This window comes from Fukomys damarensis, unplaced genomic scaffold, assembly GCF_012274545.1.
Source record: "Fukomys damarensis isolate Sample0158 unplaced genomic scaffold, DMR_v1.0_HiC HiC_scaffold_4, whole genome shotgun sequence".
In the NCBI taxonomy this organism is placed as follows: Eukaryota; Metazoa; Chordata; class Mammalia; order Rodentia; family Bathyergidae; genus Fukomys; species Fukomys damarensis.
In genome coordinates this window covers 57,192,558-57,220,223 of record NW_022900916.1, presented here as the reverse complement: position 1 = coordinate 57,220,223, position 27,666 = coordinate 57,192,558, and the positions used below count along the sequence as shown (strand labels likewise).

General features: G+C 34.9%; 1 protein-coding gene across 2 annotated transcripts in view; it reads right to left on the bottom strand.

Annotated features, from left to right (window-relative positions):
• The window catches only part of Col28a1 (collagen type XXVIII alpha 1 chain), a 197,379-nt gene that overhangs the window by 133,084 nt on the left and 36,629 nt on the right, over positions 1-27,666 (bottom strand). For both annotated transcript variants that reach the window (XM_033758283.1, XM_033758285.1), the window contains exons 4-11: positions 26,097-26,117; positions 24,130-24,186; positions 22,527-22,580; positions 16,533-16,574; positions 12,521-12,547; positions 7,719-7,763; positions 5,225-5,269; positions 1,647-1,700 (exon numbers count right to left, since the gene is read on the bottom strand). In XM_033758283.1, the coding sequence (XP_033614174.1) occupies positions 1,647-1,700; positions 5,225-5,269; positions 7,719-7,763; positions 12,521-12,547; positions 16,533-16,574; positions 22,527-22,580; positions 24,130-24,186; positions 26,097-26,117 (345 nt within the window). The remainder of the gene's footprint in view (positions 1-1,646; positions 1,701-5,224; positions 5,270-7,718; positions 7,764-12,520; positions 12,548-16,532; positions 16,575-22,526; positions 22,581-24,129; positions 24,187-26,096; positions 26,118-27,666) is intronic.

The following is a 27,666-nucleotide window of genomic DNA, read 5'->3' as shown; positions in this document are numbered from 1 at the left end:
CAGTAATCTTATTAGGATCTTCTGTATTATTGCAGATTATTCACACCAAAGAAACTATTCGGTATTTACACATGTGTGCCTTATTTAAAAACATTTTTTAATAAAGCAATAATGGATGAAAAGAAATGTCACTGTCAAATATAACATTATTTCCAGACTGAGGAATGAAATAGTTTATATCTTCAAAATGTAGATGTACATTATGAGAGGCAAAATAAATCATTTCCTGAGACCTGACTTTTAAAATAATATATTTATAAATACACAAAATGAAAAAAAATAGTAATCAATGTGTCATGCATCTCTCACTAACAATCAAAATCATAATAAAATTATATATAAAAATAAAAAATCATACATAAAGTAATAATAGTCTCAAAATAAGAATCAAGGTATCACTGATTTGACATTTTTTAAATTGGCAATAAACTTCACTTAGTGGTAAACTTTGTGATGAAAACTTAAGTGGTAATCTTTTGTCTTATATGCTGTACCACAGTTAAACTTTTCATTAAAAATGAATTCTTAAAATATGCATGTGCTCTCCAAACACCTTTTTTGTTGCTTCAGGGTTCTACCTATAGCTAGTGAGACTTCATGAAATCATCTACTCGGTATTCAACAGGGTCATTTCTTTCCCCGCAGAGAGAATTAATCATAGGCAAGGGCTGGAAAAGACAGCTTCCCCAGCTGAAACTTAAGCATGTTCCCACTGAGAAGCCCATTCTATTTTAATTTGCCAATTAAAAGTGGCCTGGGAAATCTCAAACTGTCATTATCTCATTAAAAATACATATGTGTCACTCCCTTTCCTCCCTATGGAAAATTAACACTCAAGTAGCCCAATTGCTCCCTACAATTTAAATTTAATACCACTCTTAAAAGGTTAGCTTTAGATAGGGTCAGTTTAGGACAGCAACTTCTGCAGTTAATAATGGCCACACATTGCTCACAATAGCAGTCTTTGAGTCAATACTATTTATTGTATATTTACTACGCCCATGAAATTTACTAAATAATGAGAAGAATTAAAAAGATTGCTTCTAGAAAATCAATGGCCTCTCTCCTGAGAAAGGGGTTCTTATAAGCAGGTCTATTTTTTATCAAATTTCTATTTTTATTAGTACATGTTTGCAGTTCCTTCTATTTTATTTTTATTCCACGCTCCCTTTCCGTTTTGCCAGATTGTCTGTGGAATGACATTACAAGCACACAACCGATAGTCAAAATTGCTTGATTTCTGTTGCTAAAACAGTTATAAATTTCATTCCCCAGTGAACTGTATTTTGAGATGGCATTACATGTGAGACTCAGAGTGATTCAAGTTGTTAGTTGACACAGTTTTTCAGTTACTAGTAAGCCATGAAACTACTAAAGATCATAAGTAAAGCAGAAACAGTTACAATTCTAGATAGTGACATCTTTAATAACACCCTCTTGAATAATAAACTAATAAATGATAAAGCTATGCCAATGATTGCATGCATATAGTAAAGCTGGACTCTGCATTCACCTGCAGCTTCTTCAGCATTTCCAAAGTTATTTCCTTAAAGAGTCCATGGATTTCTGCCTAATAAAAACATGCGTTACCATAACACACTAGGGGAAGGTGCTCTTTCTTGTCTTTAACCAACAGGTATGATTACCTTATTGCCTTGAAATCCCTTTGGGCCTGGATCCCCTGGAAGTCCACTAATGCCCTGTTCCAAGATGAAAAAAAATTAGTTCTGTGCATAAAATGTCAACCAATAATGAGTTATTCTTTAGGGTTCCTATGAGTTAAAAATCAGGTTGGATAGCTTAGCTCCATTGAAATCACTTTCAAATGAGAAACTGGATGACAAAAATCTCTTAAGTTAAATAAACAGCTTCTAAAATAGCAATTAACTACACCTATGTGTTCAAGAATTCTACCTATTCTATCTTCCAGCAAATTTAGTGTTTGTTTTAATACTTAGATTGTTGATCCATTTCAATTTTAGCTTAGTATATGGTGAGGGATATAGGTCAAGTTTTAGTCTTTGTAATATGGAAAGCCAGGTTTCCCAACATATTATTTTTTTGCTGTGGTATGATTTTTAAAATTCTTTTGGGAAAATACCCAGCAGGGGAATAGCTGGGTCAAATGGGACCTCTAATCGTAGTTTTTTTAGGTATCTCCATACTGATTTCCACAGTGCTTACAGCAGTCTATACTACCATCAACAGTGGAGAAGGGTTCCTTTTTCCCCACAACCCTGCCAGCTTTGGTTATTGGTTGATTTCTTGAGAGTAGCCATTCTTTGTGGCGTCAGATGGATCTCAGCATTGTTTTCATTTGCATCTCTTGAATGACCAGTGATGTTGAACATTATTTCAATGTATTTATTTGCTGTTTCTACTTCTTTGTCTGAGAAATGTCTGTTCATTTCAGATGCCCACTTTTGGAGTAGGTCTTTAAATTTGGGAGGTCTAATTTTTCTAAGTTCTTTATATATTCTAGATAGTAGAGCTTTGTCTGAGGAACAGTTGATAAATATTTTTCCCACATTCTGGGTTGTCTTTTCACTCTGTTGGTGGTTTCTTTTGTTGTGCAGAAGCTTTTAAATAAGATGAGATACCAGTTGTTGATTCTTTATGCTAGTTCACGTGCAAATGGTTTTGTTCATGAAATCTTTTTCTACACCAATGTCTTCAAGAGTTCTACCTAATCTCTTTTTCAGCTGGTTTAACGTTTCTGCTTTAATATTTAGATCTTTGATCCATTTCAATTTTAATGCATGGTGACAGATCTAGTTTTAATCTTTGGCAATTTGAAACCCAATTTTTCCAGCACCATTTATTGAAGAGGGTACCTTTCCTCCAGTGAGGGTATTTGGCCTTTGTCAAAGATGAGGTGGCTGGGTTGTCTGGAGTTGTTTTTGCATAGCAGCACCATTTATTAAAGAGGCCATCTTTCTTCTAATGAAGGTGTTTGGGCCCTTTGTCAAAAATAAGTTGACTGTGGGCCAGGGATTTAGCTCAGTGGTTCCAGCACCTGCCTGACAAACACAAAGACCCGAGTTCGATCCCCAGTACCAAAATTAATTAATTAATTAATTAATTGACTGTGTTTGGAGTTGTTTCTGCATTTCCTAGTCTATTCTATTGATCGTCTGGTCTATTTTATTTTTGTTGTTGGTTGGCTGGTTGCTTGTTTTTAGTTTGCTTGTTTATTTCTTTGTTTGCCAGTACCATGCTGTTTTTATCACAGTAGCTTTGAAGTATCATTTCAAGTCAGGGATAGTGATGCCCCCTGCTTTACCTTTATTGTTCAGAATGCTTTTGCTATTCTAGATGTTTTCTGATTCCAAATGAATTTTAGGATTGTTTTCTCTAATTCTGTGAGATATGCTATTAGTATTTTCATCAGGATTGCATTCAGTCTGTATAGCAATTTTGGAAGTATGGACATTTACACTATACTGTTTTTTTTTTTTATGCAAGAACAAGGGATATCATTCCATTTTCTGATATCTTCTTCCACTGCCCTTTTCAGAGTACTGTAGTTTTTAGTGTTAAGGTGTTTTACTTCCTTAATTAATTAGATTGATTCTTAAGTACTGTGAGGACTGTTGGAAAGAAGGAACCCTTCCACTCTTGGTGGGAGTGTAGATTGGTGCAACCACTGTGGAAATTAGTGAGGAGATTCCTCAAAAAACTAAAACTAGAGGTAGCACTTGACCCAACTATTTCCCTTCTTGGTATCTTCCTGAAAGAATTAAAAGCATGACACCACAGCAGTATATGCACCCTCATGTTTTCAGCAGGAAAGTTTGTAATAGCTAAATCTTGAAAACAGCCCAAATGCCCATCAATGGATGAATGGATAAAGATGTGATTATTTTATACAATGCAGTACTTCTCTGCTATAAAGATAAACTTGAGACATTTTCTAGGTAAATGGATACACCTTGAAACCATAGCCTTACATGAAATAAACCAGACACATATGTTCAGATGTCACATGGTTTCTCTGGTGTAAGAAATCAAAAGTATAAATAAGAACCAAAATGTATAATAGATATTGGGAAATAAGAAAATGTTCAAATTTGAAGAGAAACCAGGGAGGGAGGAGGGAAAAAGGGGAAAAAATAGAAGGAAACAAAGACGTTGTAAATAAGGAGGGGAAGAGAAATGGGGGGAAAAAAAAGAATCAAGATACAGCGTGCATGGGTATAAATTCCCTATGATGAATATTATCATTCTGTATATCTAAAATGAACCAATAAAATTAATTTTAAAAAATAAAACAAAATAGCACTTATGCTGATAGCAAACATTTTATCAATGAGGTGTTTGTTTTCTAAGGTTTTCCAACCTTATCTCTGGATTGAGCTCCTTTTTAAAAGATTTCACCTTTTAAATAATGTGTCAGGCGTATAACTGAAAGTTACGGCTTCCAATGGCCGGGTCACAGACAGATTTAGGGACTCACTCTGACAATTCCAAGCCAAAACACAAAGGCTGATGTTAATTAAATGCTGTCTAGGAAAAGTATGAGTAAAGTTTTCAGCAGATTCTTGAAATGCTAATAGTCACTCTTTCCACGCATACAAAATCATTGTAACTTTAGAAAAAAGAAGGCCCATGCCTGGAAAACAGTGATCCAGATCATTTTCTGAAATCTTGTTCTCATTTCAGCTGCACATATACCAATTACTTTCTGAAATCTATGGTATATATTTAACTTCAATAACTGCCTTAAAGAACTGTTCCATATTATAGAGCATATATATATGTATATATATATATATAGAGAGAGAGAGAGCATATATATATATATATATACACACACACATATATATACATATATATAGTCTAAATATTCTAACTTAGATAAAATATACAACTCTTCTAATTATATTACAGATGGCAATGCAAAATAATTACACCTTACTCTTAACTATTGTAACTTTCTCCATCTACCTAGACTAATATTTTATCCCCTTAGCTACTTTCTAAATTGGTTTGCCTGCTGATAACCATCTTCAGGGAGTGCAGGTTAATCAAAACATTGTGTACATAGCTTCCAAACCATCCTGCACATTGGAATCATCTGAGAACCTTACAGAGTAATGGCACCTGGCCCCAATTTCTAGACATTCTGATTTAATTGGTAGAGGATATAAGCAGGCATAGGGATTTTTAAAAAGTTTTCCAGGTGATTCTAATCCAAGCTTAGATTCAATCTTAGCTTCCTTACCTGAAGTCCTCTGGGTCCCTTTGGTCCAGATGGCCCTGTTGCTCCCTATCGAATAAATAAAAGTGGTGGTAAGTCTCCCTCAGTAACATCCATCTCTAACTACAGGGAGTGTAGGAGGGAGAAAAGGAAATGCATCATGGGTAATGGTCAGTCTTTCTTGTTACCCAAACATCAAAGCCAACAAATTGAAATTATCCTGATTAACAAGAGATTTCAAAGTTAAAATTTTGCTTTAATAAACTCAATGAAAATCCAATTTTACATGTCATTTGGAGCCTTTATATATTAATATTGCAACCAGAGTAAAGGAGTTGCTTCATAAAATAATCCTAGAAGACTATGAATTTGGCAAAATATTGTTTCCTTCCATAAGGCAACGTCACTAAACTAACAATTCAGGGACCAGGGATTTAGTCCAGTGGTTCTGCTGCCAAAAAAAAAAAAAAGCAATTCAGTGAGTTTCCATGGTACCTATAGATCATTATTTTGCTCATCCTCAAGACATGAAACTTGGCAAAACACTGTTTAAACTCAAGACTTTTCTAATAAAAAATTTTTCATTATGTTCCATAATTCACTTTATGGGAGAATAATGTAGTCCAATTTCTCTTTTTTTCATACTTTCCAAGAATAGGCACCTGTCATAATTTTTTCACTTCCCTAGTTTTTAATATTAAAGTATATCTGGTGATTTTTATTTTAGTTAGTATTGTAATGAATATCTTTTATGTATGAGCCTTTGTCCAATTTCTGAGGACAACTTCCTGGAAGATGACTAAGGCAGAGATTACAAGCACATTTGTAGTTCTCTGTCAGTCTACTTTGCTTCTCATGCCATAAATGGAGAGAAACTTCCTTCACAAAGTTTGTCATCAGTCCTCTGAGTATGTCTTACCTGAGTAGAAAAGACTACATCTCCAGCTTAACAAATCCCCATCAAGACTGAGGATTAAATACTACTTCAGTGCCTGCTAATTTGATATGTGAAGTAGTATTTTACTGCCTTCATTTCAGTCATCTGATTGCTAGTATGTTCGAATATTTTTTTCTGATGTATTTGTCATTGATATTTTCCTCTGCTATGTCTCTTCATACTCTGTATGTATTGTTCTTATGATTTTGTATGACCTCCTCATATCGAGGATACTATATTTTATTGATGCTATGACAGATTTTTTGTATTTTTTATATCTCTGACATTCAGATATGTCTTAAATTAATCACCTTATATTTGTGATTGCAGTATTTTCTTTTTTGGCACAGAAAATAATGAGACATTTAATAATATCTGGCATCTTGATTAAGGAGATACATTTTTGTCAACTTTTTTATTTCACATTTTCCCAGGAATTATTTGCATTTCATTTCTGGCCCATAGCCTTGCTTCTGCATTTCCAAGTTCTCATGCCCATCGCCCATCTCCCATCATCCTCTAGGAAGCACCCATTAATCACAGTCTCTTCTACCCAGTGATAATTACCAAGCCCACATTTGACAGATCTACCTTATCTTTAGCTCTACAGCAGTTAAAAACTTCCAGAAAGTCTCAAGGTATTTAAAATGCTTAGTTCCATAGGCCATGTCATTATCTTATCATCTTTTAATCTTCCACCTCATTTTCTCTCCTTGGCTTCCTCTCATAATTATAATAAAGCTATTTATAAAGTTTAGTATCTTGGTGGCCTGCCATTAATAGCTCTTAACGATGATGAAAACTATTGATGTTTAGTCTGTACTTCTTTGGACCTCTTATCATTATGTTTTAAGATGTACTCTATATTTTTGGTCTATTACAGAACTCTAACTTGCTGAATATTTTCTCGAATGTAAGCTTTCTATCTGTCTCTATTCATATATTTCAGTACTGGGGATCAAAACATTTCCAGTCTTTTTTATCTTTTATTTTGTCACAAAGCCTCACTAACTTGCCCAGTTAGGATGGGATCTTGTGATCCTCCTGTCTCAGCTTCCTTCAGTGCTGAAATTATAGGCACGCACCAATGCATCAGATTTCCGTATTTATATTTTAACTAAAGATAAAGACCTATCCATTGTTTGTGTCTAGCCACATTTTCAAAATTTTAAGCTCTTCCCTATGTCTAGTTCTGCAACAATATTCCTATTTCACTAACTCACAGAGTTTTTAGGTTTTCTTTGAAAAATGCCTGATTTCAGTGTTTAGATCTAGCAAGCAATTCTATTAGGACCCAGTTGGAGTTTAAAATGACCATATTAGTTAAGTTATTCTTTTCACCATAAGGTTCACTAGATCTGGCCTTAAGGTTATGGTCTATAAGAAAGGCATCTGCGGGACCCGCAATCTATATTAGGTATCTGTTTTTCTTCTTGTTTTACAGATGTGAAAATTGAGCCATAATTCTGCAGCTCTAGAAACAAGAGCTACTTAGTTCAACTGAGGAACTGCCTTGTAAGAAAACTCAGTCCCGAAGGGAAGCACAACTGTTAGTGTTTAACAATCATTTTCATGCCTTACTTTGTCGCCTTTTATTCCTGGTTTACCACATTCTCCTTGTTCACCCTAAAAAATAAAAACAAAACAAACTAAATAAGGGGACATTTCTAGTTATTCCGCATTAAGATTCCCAACAGAATCTTACGACACAAGCACATTGCAGGATTTCATGCTCAGTACCGTAGATGGACAGGCACTGAATGCTGAAGTTTTGTTCCTGACTCATCCTTCATTTGACAAGATTGAGTCCAGGATGCCACCTAATGAGGTTTGACATTCTCAAGAGCTGGGTGAAATTAGAAGGAAAACTGAACATCTGCCACATATGATGGTGTTTTTGCATATGTGATCTAATTGAATCCACATCGGGACCCAATGAAGTCAGTTGAGAAAATTAAAACTCACTGTGATGACTTCTCTTGATCATACAGCTAATGAGGGGAAGGATCAAGATCTAAACTCATCCCTGCTGTAACTCAGAGTCCCTAAATTTTCTCCAACACTACGCTCCCCGGATAACTGTGGGAGTTTCTGAGACCAGGGTGTCATGGCTCAGGAAGGTGCTGTCATGGGTGAGAAGGCCACTGTGAGAGGTGAGCACACTCTCCATTATCACGCTGTACTAAGGTAGCTTCTCCCTAGGTTATCACTAAAAACTAACACTACAATTATGCTTCAGAGCTTATTAGTGATATGTTACAGACATTTTTTGACTATCACCTGTTGGAAATCGATATTATCGACTCAATTTTAAACATTCATAATGTGTGATTCAAAAAAGTTAATGTGTACATTATGGAATATTAATCTGTATAAAGAAAACCTTACCATGTGACAATACAGATGAACTTGGCAAACACGTTTAATGAAATAAGCCAAATGCCAACAAATACTCCATAATTTCATTTTTATGTGGAAACTCAAAAATTTGAGCTTATAGAAGCAGAGTGGAATAGTGGTTATTATGAATAACAGACAGAGTTTGGGGAGATCTACTTAAAGGATACAAAATTTAAGTTAGAAGCAGTAAGTTCAAGACACCAATTGTACAACATCTTAATGACAAGATTAGTATTAATGACTATACTTAATGACAAGATTAGTATTCTTGAAAAGCATTAAAAAAGATTTTAAGTATTCTCACCACCAAAAAATGTTAACTATGTGAGATAAAGTATGTTAATTTAACTATCTCACAATGCATACATATTTTAAAACAGCATGCTATACATGATAAATTATACAAATTTGTCCATTAACCTTTTAAAATAGATTAATAGTTTTAATAATTTGCTAAAGCAGAATGAGTATTGAGATCTCTAAATACTCATCCATTATATCAGGCTTTTAAGACTTCTAGTGATAAGAAATAAAAATAGCCAATGGCAAAAATGACTAAAGTCTTACAATCACATCATCTCTTGTTTATAAAACATTTTAGCATTTTCAAAATATTTCCATTACATAAATTTATTCTGAACCTCAAATAATTCTTATTGTTAATGAAGGAAACTGCACTAGAGAGGTTAAATGATTTGCTTACATGTAAACACTAGCCAACAGCTCCTAGTCCAGGGCCTTCACTTGCAATTTCTGTTTTCTTTTTGTACCGGGGATCAGGGATCAAACTTGGGACCTCGTGCTTGTGAGGCAGGCAGAGGCACCACTGAACTGAAACCCCAGCCCTTCACTGGTAATTTCTGCTTCTGCTGTTGTTTTACTGTCTATATGCTTCTCTAGAACATATTACTCAGTGTGATACTATGTAATGACACAAAGCAATTGCACTACAATGTAATTCAATGCATTGCTTCCTTCATCGAGGAAGTTGTGCTATGAAAATAAATGTTAGGTGGATTTAACGTTGAATATAACTTTGTTATTTAGTAACAAAGTGGATGTATATTCTGGTACAAGATTATCTCGATGAAAATAGTTGACATCCAGCATGCAAATTATACTTTGAATAGCACTGTTCTAAGAAAGAAAACAACAATTGTAATCACCAATTATGGATGCAAAGTACATGCCAGAGCTTTTACTTGATTAGAAGATCACTAATCTCCACAACAACCTTGCTTATATATATACATATACTGTATATATTGCATATATACTCTGTATATGGAATATGAAGCTCAGAGAGATAACATTACATTATTTGCCCATGACCATAAAGTCGAACTGATTAGACCTCCAAGTTCATGTGATTAGTAACCAATAACCAAACCAGGCACACCATCCAAGATGTAAGTTATTTTCCATTGACCTGACACTTTTCCCTAGGGAATAACAAAACTCTTGCTCACATCCAGAGCAGGAAGGAGAGTGTTTCAATTCTTAGAACTAGCTATGTCTCTGTTCAAAAACAATCCCCCCTCCACTGTCCGCCCCCCAGGGAAATCTGAGTTTTCACTTAGAACAAGTTGAGCATTTATTTTTGAATGCTAATGAAAACCACTCTTGAAGACTCAATTACAAAGCAATTAATTTACTAATGTCAGATGGGAACGAAATGAGTCAACCACCAAAATATAAAACAGAAAAGTACCATAAATACACTCAAAATTCTTTTGGCTCAAAATTCTCATCCCATTTGCCCAGACAGATTTGTTAGCTCCAGGGTCCTGAAGAACAGCATTTGTTTTAGGGGCAGATTTCTATCAATGAAAATACTGTATTTTATCAATGAAAATATTGTATTCTTGTTGTTTGTCTCAACAAAGGCATTTTCTTTTTTTGGTGGCTCATTAATCCCTGTGGAATGGCACAGTTACATAGTTCTAGAAAGCAAATGCTTCAGAAAGCTACGAACAAATTAGCTCTGTTCCCAGACTCAGACTTCTGGTGCTGCTCCTCCTGGTGACATTCTGGTTTGAATGTTGAACACTTGGAGTCACTTTGCCCTGACAGCTTATATTTTCCAAGTGAGAATTCTTCCAGTAAAATTCTTCCAGTAAATCTTCAATTTTTCAGAAAATTAAATGAAACTTATCAAATATATATATATATATATATGCTTTCTGTTGTTAATTACTAGCTTATTTTTTAAAATCAAGATGGAAAGAAGCATCCATAATGTTCAACTGCATATAATTTTGTAATCATAAAAATTTCTAAATTTCTCATATTAGTATTTGTTCTTTATCTCTTAATGATAGAAATTTACATTTATAGACAATCAGTTTACAGTACATTATCATACTTATTCAATTTAATTTTCCAACTACCCTGTAAATTAGACAACCCCATATTAATGCAGCTCTACATGAATGAAGAAAGCAGCACCGAGCTCTTGAATACAAGTACGACAGATGGCAAAAGAGAATCCTGGGATTTTTTTATGCTCCTCCCGTTTGGGGCCTGATATTTCTGGTGCTTGGGATATATTTCCTGGCCTGTATACAGGTTCATGTCTACAATGTGCAGGTTCCAAGTGCAAAAAGTGCAAAGGGAGCCCTACTACCATGTATCTAGTTGAAAGTTATAAAAACAAATTAATAAACTAATACTGTTCTAGCTTCCTTTCTTGACAAATACACCTTCAAAAGGAAAAAAGAGATAAAAATTTGTGGGATTCCTCAGTGGTTCATGCAGCCCCCTGTCCACACTGGATTTTCTTCTGAGGCAAGAGTAGCTGTGAGTACAAAGATGCCCAATAGCACAATGTGAACCACCACTTGGTTCCCTCTCAGGCCTTGGAAGAAGGAGGATATAGAAAAGAGGCATATGTACCTCCACCAACCAGGCTCAAGACATTCTGCATGACTTCTGAGGTCTTGGTTACCCAAAATATGATTTAAAAGGGGCACAATTTTCTCACCTGGAAATCTTCTGGCTCTGTGAGCAATGAGAAGGCCAGACTAGACCAGAGCAAGAACATGTAAAAATGTAGGCTCTTGTCCAAGTCTGAGGGCTATGCCAGGTGTACAATAAATTGGATGCTAGGCACATGTTCTCATCTCTGACATCAAATCTGACAGGGAAGCGTCGGGATAGATGTATTCCACTGAGCATTCAAGAGGTTCCTCAGCCCCAGTCAAATTTGTTAATTTCTTTTTAAGAAAACTGATTTAACTTTTTTTTTTTTGTTCTTTTGATTTTTGTTTTTTGGGGTTGTTTTGTTTTGTTTTGTTGAGATAGAGTTTTGCTAAATAACTGTTCAGGCTGGCTTTGAAGTCATTATGTACTCCAGATTAGCCTTGAACTTGTGGCAATCTTTCTGCCTTGGCCTTCCAAGTGCTGAGATTATAGGTGTGCAGCACACATCCAGCAGATTTCCTAATCTGTAATTTGCAAATAATCCTAAAGTCATCTACAAACCCACATCTTTTGTTTCCTTCCTTTGCCTGCTCTTTCCCATGCTTGACTCAGAGAGATCAGTGACCCTTTATTGCTTAACCAGGATAGATCCTCTCTTTCCTGGAGAAAGAGTTTGGCATCTAGTCTTTCACAGAAAATCAAACATCCATAAAGCAACCTACTTGCAACTTTGCAAAATTTGATTATATACAGGAAATTTTTTTATCTGAGTACCTGTGCTGCATGGTGGGGTTCTCTACTGAAAGAATTCATATTTGCAGAACTGAAGGAGGTTTCACTGTAATCTCAGAAATCTTAGGGAACCCGCTGTCCCTTATAACATATACCTGTATCTTTAGTTCTATTACACACTATTTTATGTTAACAGAATTAAAAGTATACTCAGGAATGTAGGAATCTGGACTTGCAAAAGTAAAGGGAAGTAAATTTATTAAGTACATGAGTACATTATATTTGTTTTTCTTTCTGAAATTCTGGTCTATTAGTTGTGACCAACTTACCTTGTCACCCTTGTATCCAGGAATTCCCTAATTAAGAAAGAAAATAAATGAAATGTTAAAATATTTTATTATATTTAGCACATATACTAAAAAATACCCATATAAAGTAAGACCAGATAAAGCTCCTTAATTTTACTACTCTTTGTACTTGAGGAATGTGCATTTACTAAGACAAAAAGAAACTGTCTCTCCATTGCATTCTATTCTCTGCTCCAAATATTTTTTTCAAACAGTTCTTTACCTTTTAGTTGCAAACTGAAAAAGAGAATGTACCCTGAATGTCACTGTGGAAGTGACCACTCATAACAGTTGTTTCAAAATTGTTAAACTCTGTTGACTTTTAAACTATAAACCTCTGCTGTTGAGAACGTTTCACAGAAACTGTTAGAGAAACTGGCTCTGAAAATGAGCTGAGATTAATGGCCTTAAAAATATACATTAATATCTGTACCCATTTTTGTCCTTTCAAATTCAATCTAGAATATACAACATCAAGGAAATGAATGGTTCTTCTCTCAACCCTAATGACAGTGACCTTTAAATTACTGTCTTCTATATCATGAAAAAAAAAAAAAAAAAAAGAGCCAGCAAGCCTGCTGCCTTCTGAGTCACTCCCAGGAGTCCTACACAGCCTTCTCCATTGTGCCTCTGCCCATGTATCCTGCACTAATACAAGACTGAATATCAAGTGCACTAGGAAATTACCAACTCTCAACAACATCAAGTTTTTTCCAAATGAGATGCCATGTCTTTTTCCTACAAGTATATTTTTTCAAGAATGAAAATATAATTATAACATATTTAAAGCAAGCTGGTGACAACCTATTACTACAGCTGTGCACAATTTAAAAGTTTTGTCCTATGAATGACTTTTTCCCCCAAAAGAAAATTTCATGAAGGAAATAATAGCATTCCAAATAAGTGATCGCTGAGGCACATAAAAATACAATTAGTCAAAGTTATGATTACAGAGTTATGATTAATTTAATCCAATTTAAAGTATATATTCAAACAAATTGTTTAACTTTTAGAATTGTGCTTAAAATTAAAAGCTACACTATTAACTATTAATTTAGGATTCTCTATTAAGACATTCATGTCTAAAGAGATTGAAAATTATCAAGATAAGTTACATAGATGTACCAATTTCCCAATATGAATGTAACAATTATGTATCACAAACACACACTAATAAAAACTGTAAGATCATTTACGTGTATAGTGCCAAAAGAGCCTGAATTTCTAATCTCAGGAATCTTTGGGCATTCTCTACCCATTGCAACACACAATCACACAGACTATATTTTGAAAGAAACCAATACAGCTATACAGAACTAAAGAAATTTTACTTTCTAAATAGTATTTTTCCCATTTTCACTCTGAAATCCCTGGTAGTCTTATTGTTTGATTGCCGTACCAGCTCTCCTCCACTCCCTCTTTTTATATCTTCAAGGCATCCTAATTACTAGTTTTTAAATATTCAAAATTGTACTCAGTTTCTGCTGTTTGTTTCCGACTTTCCTATTTGTAGAAATGATACAGTCACATTTCAAATCATAACATTAAATTTCATAATCATCTTAGTCTTCTCCCTCCTTTGCTTATCATTATAACCCTATAATCTCGCCTACTTAAAATTCTCCCAAGCTTCCCATTATACCTGGCTTGCAATTCACTCTTCTGACTCTGGGCTACCAGCCCCTATCTGTTCTGGTACCTACCTATGTCTATGGCTTGTCTCCCATCGAGGTACACGAACAAATTCTTGTAATCTTGCCTTTCTCTTTCTTACAAAGCTCTTGCTATGTCACCCATACCATCTTCGGGCACAAGTAATTCTCCTTCCTCATTCTTTCGAGGACCTGGGACTACAAGTGCCTGCCGTCTCACCTGGCTTCTTTCCATTTCTTGAGCCTGCTAAGCATGCTGCCACCTTCAGGCCACTCCTTGTTCCTTCTGAGAACATTTCACTGCTTTGTGTTCTATTTCTGTAACACTCCCCAGTGAATGAAATTATCTTTTGTCTCCCCTCCCTGAGTATTTCCTGAGACAAAGACTGTCTCGCTTAATCTTTTGTACTTAGCACCTGCAAGAGTGTCTAACGTATAGCAACTTTTCAGTGAATATTTGTTGATTGTATGAGTTACAGTTTGTCACATCTGCCCTTTCATGGATTCTCACCATGTTTTCTTCTTATTTTGTCATTACTGTAGCTCAGAGCTGTTCTATGTAATGTAAAATATAAATGCAAGGCACGTTTATACTAAATGCTCTAATAGCCACATTTTAAAAGGCAAAAATATGCAGGTGAGATTAATTTTAAAACATATTTGATTTATCCCAATAGGTTCAAAATACTATTATTTTAACGCTTAATCAATAGAAAAGTTATTAATGCAATGATTTTACGTGTACTAATCTTCAAAGTTTGATGCGTATTTTATTCTTACAACACACTATTTTCAGACTAGTCATGTGCCAAGTACCCCGTAAGCACGTATGGACAGAGGCTCTCATACTAGCTAGAGCAGATATAGCTGGTATCCTTGTTGCCTCTCACACCAGCCACAGCAACAGACCTTCTAAATTCTCCTTTCATGCCCTTATTCTCTCATGATTTCCTTTTCCACAGCAGTCTCCAAGTAGACTTACCAAACTTCATCTAAACATTCAGGGGGTTCCCATCATTTAGCAAAAGCCAGACCTGAGGCTGGCATTGGGCATCCACTCTGCCCCAAGGCCCCCTTCTGACAACATCACCCTGTTTTATATTTCTTAACCCAGCGTCTTCCCTCAAGCTGAGGCTCATGATATTCTCTCCATCTGCAATACCTAGCTTTCTGCATTTCTGCTCCCTCCTTGCCTGTCATGACCCTATCTCTTCAGGGCATACCCTGTAAAATCTACCTACATAATGCCAGTCTCCCCCCAGTGCCTGCAATGCGGTACATTGTACCTATCCTTTTTACATTATTTTAATATTCTGCTTCAAATTGCAGTTATTTAGAATATCTTATCTCTCCTATGAAACATAAGCTTTTTAAAATGTGTTTTGTTTTAGATATGATTGCTTTGTTTTGAGGGGGAGGTTGTTTTTGTTTTGTTTTTGAGACAGGGTCTCACGATGTGGTTGAGACTGACCTGAAGCTCACTATGTAGCCCGAGCTCATCTTGAACTCACAGTGATCCTCCTGCCTCAGCTTCCCGAGTGCTGGGATTACAGGTGTGTGCCACCACGTCTGGTGTGTTTTGTTTTAATTTCATTTTTACTTACAAAGATGAGTAGTATCCAGATCATATCTACAAGATATTTTCCCAATAAATAATCCTGAACAAATTCTATTGACATAATCAAAATTTCTAGCAGATTCTTCCACAAACTTAATTGAGAATAGTATTGAAAAATCTCTGGGTCTGATTCCACTGTTAGTATCCAAAGAAACAAGGAAAAAGACTCAACACAACATGACTTCCTTTTTATTCACTGTACACTTTTATTTGCTACTCTTACCTCAATGCCCAGGAAAATGCAAAATAAGAAATGTATTATACCTTTTTCTCAAGCAATCGCTGCTAATTCTAATTTTGGGAGTAAGAAATCAACTAGAATTGACAAATGCTATTTTGCCTGAGGAATTGGAATCACAAAAGCAAGGCTTAGACAACTTAATTCTTATGCTCCTGAATTCAAACATATTCTTTATCATGAAAAAAACAGAAATCAATCTCTTCTCGTTTGATGTTTTCATACGTGTCCAATTAAGTATCAGAGAATGCCACTGGATTGAACACCCTTGCTCCCATCATTATTCCTGATGAGCAGAGTATTTTTTATCATTATTTCCACTTCTATGATCATATCTGCATATGTGTGATAGCCTGCCCAAGTCATCAAGAGCCAGGTAGACAAAAATCATTTTTCACTTATATTTCAGGGGTCACAATGGTCAACCACAGACTCAGAATATTCTAGGATCACTTCCTCAAGAAAGCATTCCAGTTGTGTACATACCCCAGGACCTCTGTCTCCAGGTTCTCCTTTTTGAGCGTCACCCTGAAACAACAAATTCCGTTCAAATTCTACAGCCTTCAGAGTGTATGAGCACTCAATAAAATGTGTTATGCAGAAGTCCCAGATTGATAGGTTAACCCAATTAGGGAACTCTCTGAAACTTTTAACACAGACATTTTCTCCATGTAATCTAGGAAACAAATAGCATCAGATAAACTTTGCTGTTTTGGAGAGAAGCCAGATGTGCAGGGTGCAGAATCCAGGTATATTTTTGCAGCTTAGGCCACAACTCACTTTAATCACATGGTTGTTTTTCTCAAATACAGCATTATATTTGCTTGGAGCTGAACATCCTGGCTTTTCTCCAAAAGACTTAGGAATGTTTTCCAAAATGTCCTCAAGGATGATTGCTAGAGTTCAGCAAGACTTAGAAAAATAAATTATGGGGCACAAAATTACAAACCAAATAAATGACATATGCACATTGACTAATAAAAAGATATTTAACACGACAAAAAAAGGATGATGACATCAATTTAGAGCTACATGAGTGAGTGAGTATACAGTTGAATGTGTATGCTATTGTGTGTGTGTGGTAGAGTGACCCAAGAAGACTAAACATTTCCTTAGCAAGCAAACAACTGCAAAAAAAAAAAAATGCCTTCATGCATATAACATATTTTCATTTCCTTTCTAAAAATATTCTCAGAAACAGTGTTGGGTTAAAGTCTCAAGTATTTCAATATCTCTATAGTATTGCTACCTTCTTTCCAAAAGGTTTTTGTCAAGTTATTTTTGCAATAATGAGCATATCAGTTTTGCTATCACAATACTATAACTAGTTATTGCTGTTTTAAAATTCCTATGTTAATTGCTATAAGAAATTTCTTAAAAGTTTAAAACTCATAAAAATAATTTAAACTAGAAAGCTACCTCTTTTAAATAAAAATCTACTGTGTTCCAAATTTTCTAGAATGTAAATACTTATTATTAAAGTGTATCTTATTGTATGTATTTAAATCTAAATTTCTTGATCAGAGCAGACTATTGAGGACTGCCCAGCCAATGTGTGGAGCTAAGCAACTTCCCTACCCACCAGTCCCCAGGGCATTCATCAGAGCAGACCAGTGAGGACTCCTCAGCTGCACTGGGAGCTAGCTGCTCCCCCATCCTCCAGCACCCTGGTCTTAATCAGAGCAGATGGGTAAGGAACACCCAGCCATGTGGGCACCTCTGCAGCATCCCCCAACCCTGTGCTCTTGGGCCTCCTGGTTGTGCCAGTACCTGGATCCACACTGCAGAGGCACAGGTGGTCATAAAGGCCATTTTACCAAGCTCCAGAAGATAGAGCAGAAGTAAACAACTGCAATAAAGGCACACCAGACCTCCATAGTTGGTAATTTGAAATGATCACCATCTTCCACCAGAACTTGGACTATCTTCAGGGGAAGGGCAGTGGGAACCTGCAGTAGAACCTTGCAGAGTTCAACCTTGCAGGAAGTCAGGGAGCTCAGCTTGGGCCTTGCAGCCAGAATTCAGCCTGAATCTCAGGGGTCTGCCATCAACTAGCTGAGACTAACTGACTTAGTTCTGAACATTGCTGGCCAAATTGTCTATTGTGACAGCAGAGATATACCCTGAAAGAGGCCCCTCAAAATTTTTTTCTTTCTTTTCCTTTTATTTGTAATTTTTAATTTTTACTTTTTAAATTTTATTTTTTCCAATTCTTCAAACTCTTCCTTTTTTTCTTCTTTTTCCCACTCAATCTCTTATTCCCCACAATATTCTTATCGCTCTTGTTGTTCCTGTCCCTGCCCTAATTTGGATTTCTTCTTTCTTTTTCTTTTATTGTCTCTTTTTCGTTTGCTCAATTGTCATTAGTTTCAAAGGAAAATGAGTACAATTTATAGCTTCCCTATTACCATTAAGTTGTTCTGTTCTTATTTTTGTTCTTGCACTCTGTCTTTCCTTCTTGTCTTCAACAGTTTCCTAGAGTTTGTGTGATCATCCTGTGTCCTATGGCTTCACTTGAAACCTTCTCCTATTCTTTTACCTATCTATACCTCTACTCCCAACTCTTTCTACATGCCCATCCTGAAGGGTAAATTTGCTATATTGAAGAGTTCATTCACTATAAACATATTTTGGGCTGGTCCTTGATTTTATTTAATTCACATGGTTAAAGGTGATAGATTAATAACTACAACAAATGGTTAATTTTTAAGCTGTGCTGGATGCTATTGTGTTGCTCATTGTATCAACTGGACTAAAGGGTTGTGATTGATTTAATCAGTTGTCCTTCCTGATACTATGAAAATGAGAATGTCTCTGAGTCATTAGAGACTCAAAGAGCAGTTATATCAGGAAGATAAAAGTACTAACCCATGAATTAAACCAAAGATAGCACCAACAACAAAAATAAAAATGAGAAAACACTCTAAGCAAGGCACAAATACAGACTTCCAGTTCACCAACAGCAAATTCTAAGGGAAATGAGTTAGAAAAAGTCTGACAATCAACCATCAGGACACTTTGAACTCATAGAACAAGAAGTAACAAAAGAGGCTCTAAAAAAAATTCAAAACAGAAATATTTCCCAGATAATTACAGAGATGGTGAACACAATGAGAGGTATGATTAGAGACTCGAGAACAGAAACAGACAAAAAAATAGATGAGTCAGGACTGTGATAGAGGCCATGAATGCTCAGCATAGGAAAGAAATGGAAACTATGTATACCCAACACAGGAAAGAAATAGAATCCATGAAACAGATTCAAGAAGATATCCAGGAGGGCCAGTGATTTAGCTCAGTGGTGCCGCCACCTGCTTTGCAACCAAGTTCGATCCCTGGTACCAAAAAAAACAAACAGATATCCATGAGACTAAAAATTCTATAGAAAGCATTCACAGCAGAATGAACAAATGTGAAGACGTAATTTCAAATATAGAATATAAGATTGCAATCAGTGACCATGAAAAGAGAGATCTCTTAAAAACAGTAAGGGATCATGAGAAATTGACCCAACAACTCCTAGATGATGCAAAGAAGAATAATATAAGACTGATAGAAATCCTTGAAGTAGCAGGATAAAGTGCATATGACTTTAAAAAACTGTTCACAGAATTAATGACAGAAAACTTCCCAGAGCAAAAGAATTTGACATATAAGTGAGGCATATAAGACTCCAACTAGCCACTATAAAAAAAAATCTATTCCTAGACATACAATAATCAAGATCCCAGAAATACAACAGAAGAAAACACTGCAAGTAGTTAAAGAAAAGAAACAAATCACATGCAAAGGAAAGCCCATCAGAATCACAGCAGACTTTTCAACACAAACCTTCAAGTCAAGGAGAGCCTAGAAAGAAAACAACCTAAAAGAAAGCCCTAAAAGAAAACAACCTCCAACCTAGACTGTTATATCCAGCAAAACCATCTTTCAAAATTGATGGGGAAATAAGATACTTCCAGACAAAGAACACCTAAGAAACATCATGAATACCAAACCAGCACTCCATACAATTCCAAACAATATCCTAGAAAAAGAAAATGAAGGTCACAACAGCATGAGGCCCAACAGAGAAAATCAATTAGGCAAGTCAAGAAATGAAAGGGAGAGGGGGAATATTAAAAAGAGCCAACAACAGGACAATACCATGACAATGATAAGTCAATACTTATCAGTTATAACCATCAATGTTAATGTCCTCAATTCACCAATCAAAAGAAATAGACTGACAGAATGGATTAAGAAGCAAAATCCAACAATATGTTGTATACAAGAAACTCATAGAGAGTAAAAGAATGGAAAACAATTTTCCATGTAACAGGATACTAGAAAAATGTATGGATAGCTATCTTATTCACAGACAAAGTAATTTCAAACCAAAACTAATGAAGAGAGACAAAGAAGGTCACTACATCCTTGTAAAGGGAATAATCCAAGAGGAAGAGAATGCAAGCATAAATATATATGAACCAAATATTAATGTTCCCAACTATATAAAAAATATTAAGGGACATGAAAAATCAAATAAGCACTAATACAATTGTAGTGGGGGACCTAAATACCCCATTATCACAAATAGACAGATCATGCAGACAAAAAATCAACAATGAAATACTAGAACTGAATCAAGCTTTTAAACAAATGGACTCAATAGACATCTACAGAGTGTTCCACCCCACAAAATTAGAATATACATTCTTTTCACCTGCATATGGGTCATTCTCCCAAATAGACCATATACTACCTTATAGAACATTTTTAAATAAATGCAAAGGAGTTGAAATTATCACCATGTGTATTATCAGGCCATAGTGTGATTAAGCTGGAGATCATTAGCATAAGAAATCATAAGAACTTCACAAACACATGCTAATTGAACAGCATTCTCCTGAACAACCAATAGGTCACAGAGAAAATTAAAGAAGAAATTAGTTTGTTTTTACAAATAAATGATAATGCCAGTACAACATACAAGAATCTAAGGGACACAATGAAAGCAGGTCTACGTGGAAAATTCATAGCAGTGAATGCCCACACTAGGAAAAGAGAGCGAGCTCACATAAAAAACCTAATGATGAATCTTAAGCTCCCAGAAAAAGGAAAGCAAGAAAAACCAAAAGCTCATACAAGGGAGGAAATTATAAAGATCAGAGCAGAAATCTATGCAATGGAAACCAAGAGAAAGATACAAAAAAATCAATGAATCAAAGAGTTGTTTTTTTCAAAAGAATAAATAAAATCAATAAACTCTAGCCACTCTTGTCAAAAAAAGGAAAGAAAAGGCTCAGATCCATGCAATTAGGAACTAAAAAGGTGAAGTCACAATAGATCCAGCAAAACTCCAGAGGATCATCAATACCTACTTTGAGAACCTCTACTCTAATAAAATGGAAAACACAGAAGAAATGGACAGATTTCTTCTTGATACTTGTGAATTACCAAAATTGAATGAAGAAGATAAAAAAATCTAAACACCACAATTAAAATCAGTGAAATTGAAAATGTAATTAAAATTTACCAACAAAGCCCAGGTCCTGATGGCTACACTGCTAAATTCTACAAGACACTTAGAGAAGAACTACTGCCACTACTCTTTAAACTTTTCAAAGAAATTGAAAAGGAAGCAATACTTCCAAATTCATTCCTGGAAGCAAGTGTTACTTTGATTCCAAAACCAGGGAAAAACCCAACCAAAAAAAGAGAACTACAGGCCAATCTCCCTAATGAACATAGCTACAAAAATCCTCAATAAGATACTGGCAAACAGAATACAGAGGATCATCTCAAGAACATCATACACCCTGACCAAGTTGGATTTATCCCAGGAATGCAAGGATGGTTCAACATCTGTAAATCAATAAATGTAATACACTATATTAACAGAGTCAAGAACAAAAAGCATATGAGCATCTCAATAGATGCAGAAAACACATTTGACAAAAACTCAACACCCATTCATGATTAAAAAAAAAAAACCCTGCAGAAAATTGGCATAGATGATCTTTATTTCAACTTGGTAAAGGCTATCTATGAAAAACCAACAGCCAACATCACATTAAAAGGCCAAAAACTGAAAACCTTCAAACTATAATCAAGAACAAGACAAGGATGTTCATTATCACCACTCCTGTTCAAAATAGTTCTGGAAACACGATGTCAATCTGATGTAACACATGAATTACTGATTGTGAAACACTGCCCTAAACTAATTTTGGCCACTATTGTTTAGGTAATAGTTTCCACTTGTTCAATATCCTTAGGTTTCCTAAACTTCTTGACTAAAATATTCAAGTAACTCAGAATTTGTGAATGCAAGTTAGTACAAACAAGATAGATAATATAGAAAATGAACATGCTGTAGTCTTCACAAAAATTATCAGATTCCTCTCATATACCACAATACTTTATTTTCTTAATCTTTATCAGTTAAATAAATCTAGAAGGTTGATTGGTTTAAAAGAAAGCTGTTTATTCATTTACCGGGTTTCCTTTTGGTCCTCGTTCACCTTTGATACCTGGGTTTCCATGTGTACCCTGAAGGCAAAGGGTACAAAAATTATCTTGAGCAGCTATTCTATTAGTTTTCTATATTTTATAATAATTTCTTATTAGCTACATCCCACAAATTGAAGGAATATTATAAAACCTAGACCCACAAACCACAAGTTAAACTCTTTTCTCCCTTTGACAACACTAGGAACACTGCACTGTCTTGAATAGATAAGAGTCTCTAGATTTGTAAAAGAGGATAATATCTCTCTCTTCCCAGAAATTATTTATTTCCCTTAAAAAATTACTGTTTTCATTTTTTATAAACATCAAACTCATGCCAAGTTTTAAAAGAATGACCAAACCAGCAGGAAGAGGGGAGTTGCTCCCACCTTTACTTCATTTGGAACCACTTACTAGTCTCCCCACCCCCATACACACTTCATAGCTTTGAAAAGACCACACCACCTTGCTCACTTTTAGTCAAAGAGGTTCTGATATCCAGGGAATGCCCTCTAATGATGGAAAAATGGAGTCTTCCAATCTTATTCCAGAAAAAGTATTTTGTTTTCCTATTCTCAAGACACCCAAATGTTTGCTTTTCTGAGAATTGGCTTTGGGAGCCATGACAACGTTGAATGATTGAAAGTGTCAGTTTAGCTCAGCAACTATAATCTTTCTTACTGTCATTGTTTGTTTAAAAAAATAACTATCTCTTTGCCTGGCAATCTCTTGGTATATTAAGCATAAACTCAGACTTAACAGGAAGGGAAGGTTAAATCTTTGCTTTAGCCAAAGTCAACTCTACTGGCTGCCACAATATCATGTATTGTACCTTATTTCTTATTTTGGGAGGAAAATAAGACAACCATTTCCACTCTTTAATATTTTGCTTAGTAGAATGGTTTGAAAAAGTATAGGGCTTGGACTAAAGTCCCAAGGTAAAATGTGTTGTATCTGAAAACATTCACAGTACACACTCCCTTCCCTGTCTCCAAATACAAACATTAATTCAAAAAATTTATCTATGTATTTCATGAAACATCCTCCCCATGCATCTGAACTCTATGGATAAAGTTTAGAATCACATAAAGCAATGAAATACCGAATGAGTATCTGGGATGCTTTCTGATTATATCTGTCAGAAAAATGTTTAAAATCTCCAGTAGTCTTCATGTCATTTCAAATGTTTTCCAACTATAAACATAATACCTACCAGAAACTAGGCCAGAATGTAATGAAAGCACTCCTTTTGGAATGATCTTACCAAATATTGAATTGTCACAGTAAATCCTGTCTTTGTCTTGGATTGCCAAGTGGGTACTTCCATTTTCCTTATTTCACCTTACCCCCAAAGTGTTCTCATCTGCCTCCCCTTCCCTCGGCCACATGGTATTCCTGATGCAGGAGAAGGCTGTGTCTTTCCTGTCTAATGGGATACTGTTTGCCTAGAGCATTGATGAATTTGCATTCCTTTTTTTTTTTAATTGTTGAGAAAGTCTGGCCCCAATTATCAAATAAGGAATGACACTGAAAAGTCCCTTCTGAAATTCCATCATTGCTTCCTGAAAGTTCCAAGTAATGATATACTCACAGGAGGCCCTGGATCACCTGGATCCCCCTTCTCACATTCACAAATCTTGTGTTCACACTGGATCAATAGTGAAACACAATGTTAACACACAGCGACGTACAAAAAAAGGCAGCATCTCAAATTTTGTCCCGCATATAATTAACTAGACTACTGGGAGAAAGTTCACCTTGTAAGTATATGGAGATTTTGCTGTCTCTGTTAAATTATTCCAGGCAAACTCAGACTTAGCATCAGCCAGCTACTAAAATATGATTAAATTTTGCCATAGTTAAATAAAATAGCATATATAGAGAGCGAGAGAGAAAATAAAAGTATATAAAATAGGATATATATATATATATTTATATATACACAAAAAATATATATCTAGAGAGAGAGAGATCAGTTAAAATAGAGAAATAAACATTTTCAGTGGACTTTGGAATTTCTGCTTTCTGGTATAATATATTAAAGCTCAATAACATAAAAATATTAAATTCCCCTTTACTTGGCAAAATAAAACACTTGACTTATTCCATATTTTATCCTTAGTAAGATGCACATTTTTTAGCCTAACATCACTGAAATCAGAATGAGACTTCTAATAGCTGTCTAACAACTCTGAACATGATATTTTTTTTTTTTTTTTTTTTTTTTTTTTTTTTTTTTGGTACGGGGATTGAACTCTGGTCCTTGCACTTGCAAGGCTTGTATTTTGCACACATACTTCAGAACTTACACAGTGAAGCAGAAGAAAATTCCAGAGCACTTTTTTTTTTTTGTACCAGGGATCAAACTCCAGACCTTGCATTTGCGAAGCAGGAGATGGAACCACTGAGCTAAATCCCCAGCCCCTCCAGAGCTCTGTTAATATATGCTGTATCACCCATTTTTGATGGTGCAGAGGCCAATATATTTTATGGAAAAGCAAGGCTATTACCAACTTACATAAAAAGTGGTGCAAAAGATTTAAACTTGGATTTGAGGTTTTAGAAATAATCTTTTTGTACCCATATTTGCACTTATATGTATTCACTAAATGAATTCAGAAATAAAAACTCTCTATATAAATAAGTCTATAAGGACTTTTTCCATAAGTGTAAAATAGGAATCACAATTAATGAGAAAGTATTTGTATCATAGTTTAATTGGTAAGGCTTTTTCCTTTCTTAATATTACATAAAATAATAATGCAACTTACTATATATGATTCAGTTAAACCTGATGATTGACAAGGTTTAAACCTGATGATTGGTTGGTTTCTATTATTTTGTACAATACTGCTTCTAAAATATCTTGATGTTTAAAAAGTAGCTTCTTGAACAAAGTACAGATATTCCAAACTCTTTGCTTTAAAAAATGTTTGTCTAGGGCCAGGGATTTAGCTCAGTGGCACCATGCCTGCATTCGATCCCTGGTACCTAAAAAAAAAAAAGCCTGTCTAGCTCAGAAATTCTTGGCAAATTCAAGATCATCTATTTTGCTTTTATCAAACTGAGCGCTGTTGACCAGTTTCCTCTGTCATGTGCTCTGGCTGCCACACTTCAGCTTCCTTTTCTTCACAAGAATGAGCTTAAAGTCAGCCTCAGTGGTATGCAGCAAGGGGCAGTTCTGAGCTCTGTCTCTTAGCACTAACCAAAACCATGAAACAGGACAGCACCATGAAGGCTGCATAAAGTAGTAGACTCTGAAAGTAGCTACTGTCAGAGATACACTTAGAATAAAGGAAGCCATAGTAGTTATCATTGATTTCCAAAATCATCTCCTGAATTATTAAATAGTCCCTACATTTTCTAAATTTTCCAACCTGTAATCGATATGGTGGCATTTAAAAAAGTCAGATGTCTCCCTAAAATTAGAGCAGCTCATATTAAAAAGAATTAATCATTTTATTTAGCCACATCTTATCTTCTAATGTAATTATAATGCTGATTTGATAATGCAAGCTTTTAGAGTAATTTTCAGCAATCAATGCAGGCGGTGCTTACCTTCTTTTCAAACAAGATATCCTACAAGAGAAAAAGAATGAAACATTAAATCAATTAATGGTTCTGCTTTTAGTTCCTTATTAGTCTTAATTATTCCCAATGGAATACGCAATTTCCAAGAAGAATAGCAATTCAGTCTTTTAACCTTGTAAAAGCAATAAAACCTACCAGTCAGCTACCCTAGGAGCACTCTCAGCCATGTAATAACAGGAGAAATGAAGAGTACTAGCATTAAAAATCATTGTGTTTTTTAGGAATCTTATCATATTACATTCTATGTTTTATCTTTTGGTTTTTTTTTTCAGCAGCTCTATAATCTCCATAATTTAGCTACAAGCATAACCAGTCATAATGAGAAGTTCTCATTCTTGCAATGATTGAGGTAATTGCGTATTTTGTTTTCTTCTATTTTTTCCATGTATTTTCAGCTTTAAGACATTAATTCTAGAGTCATAACTTCATAAAATATTAATGGACCTTAATAATTGTATTAAATCTCAAAAAATAAAAGTTAGAAAGCCTGATGGAATTTTTCAGATGGTCTATGTTATGGAAAGACAAAGATTTCCCTTACTAGAATCACCAGGAGGAAGTGTTTTCTACTTAAAATTTTAAAAGCCTCAAATACAATACTGTATTTATAAAACTTTAACATAGAAAACAAACTCAGTTTTAAAATTTTAAGAATATTGAGAATAATATTTTATAGGAAATTCAGACTAGCAATTTTCATTATGAAAATTAAATAATGAAAAATAAAAAATAATTCATAGTAAAAATTAATCATGAAATATATGCATATATAACATACATTAATTTTATTATTTATATGGCCTGAGAAGTTGATCAGGTCCAACCTCTCACTTTATAATAAGGCAACAGACTTGGCCCAGCATTGTGACTGGACTGAAGTCATACATGTGGGGGGAATCTCCTGACCATCTGTAGGGCCACATCATACTTTACCTAGGCAGGAAGGAATTAGCCAGAATATTTTTCGAAGTTCTTTTTAATGCATAATTTTACAGAAATATCATGATCTGGTTTTTACCCAGCACATAGGCCTCACTGGTCCTAAAGCTCAGTGGTGCATTGCCTGACAAAGGTACTGAAGTCCACATGGGAAGACAACACGAGAAAGAAATTAAGACATGCTAACAGAAGGAATCAGTCCTTTTCCTAAGACATAAATTAAGTGCTTATTTAATGACTGAACTCAGAGGTAACTTAATATGGTAAAATAGAAATCTAAAGGTGAAAAGCACTGGAATATTTGTTACAAGATTTTAAAAATAAAGATTTTATAAGGAGATAAAAGATAATCAGAGTGTGTACTTTTGTGGAAGAGTGTGTATCCTTTTAGTTTAATTCTTTTGTTTTGTCTTTATTCACACACAAAAATAAAGTGGAGAAAGAGCAAAAGGTCTTAAGTGGCTCTGATGATTTCATGGAGGAAAAATTAGATTAGGAATTAACTGTCATTCTGAGTTTTCATTCTGTTTCAACTATTAACAAGTATATTCGAGCAAGTACAAGTAACCTTTTCCATACACTATAAAAAGGGGGAAAT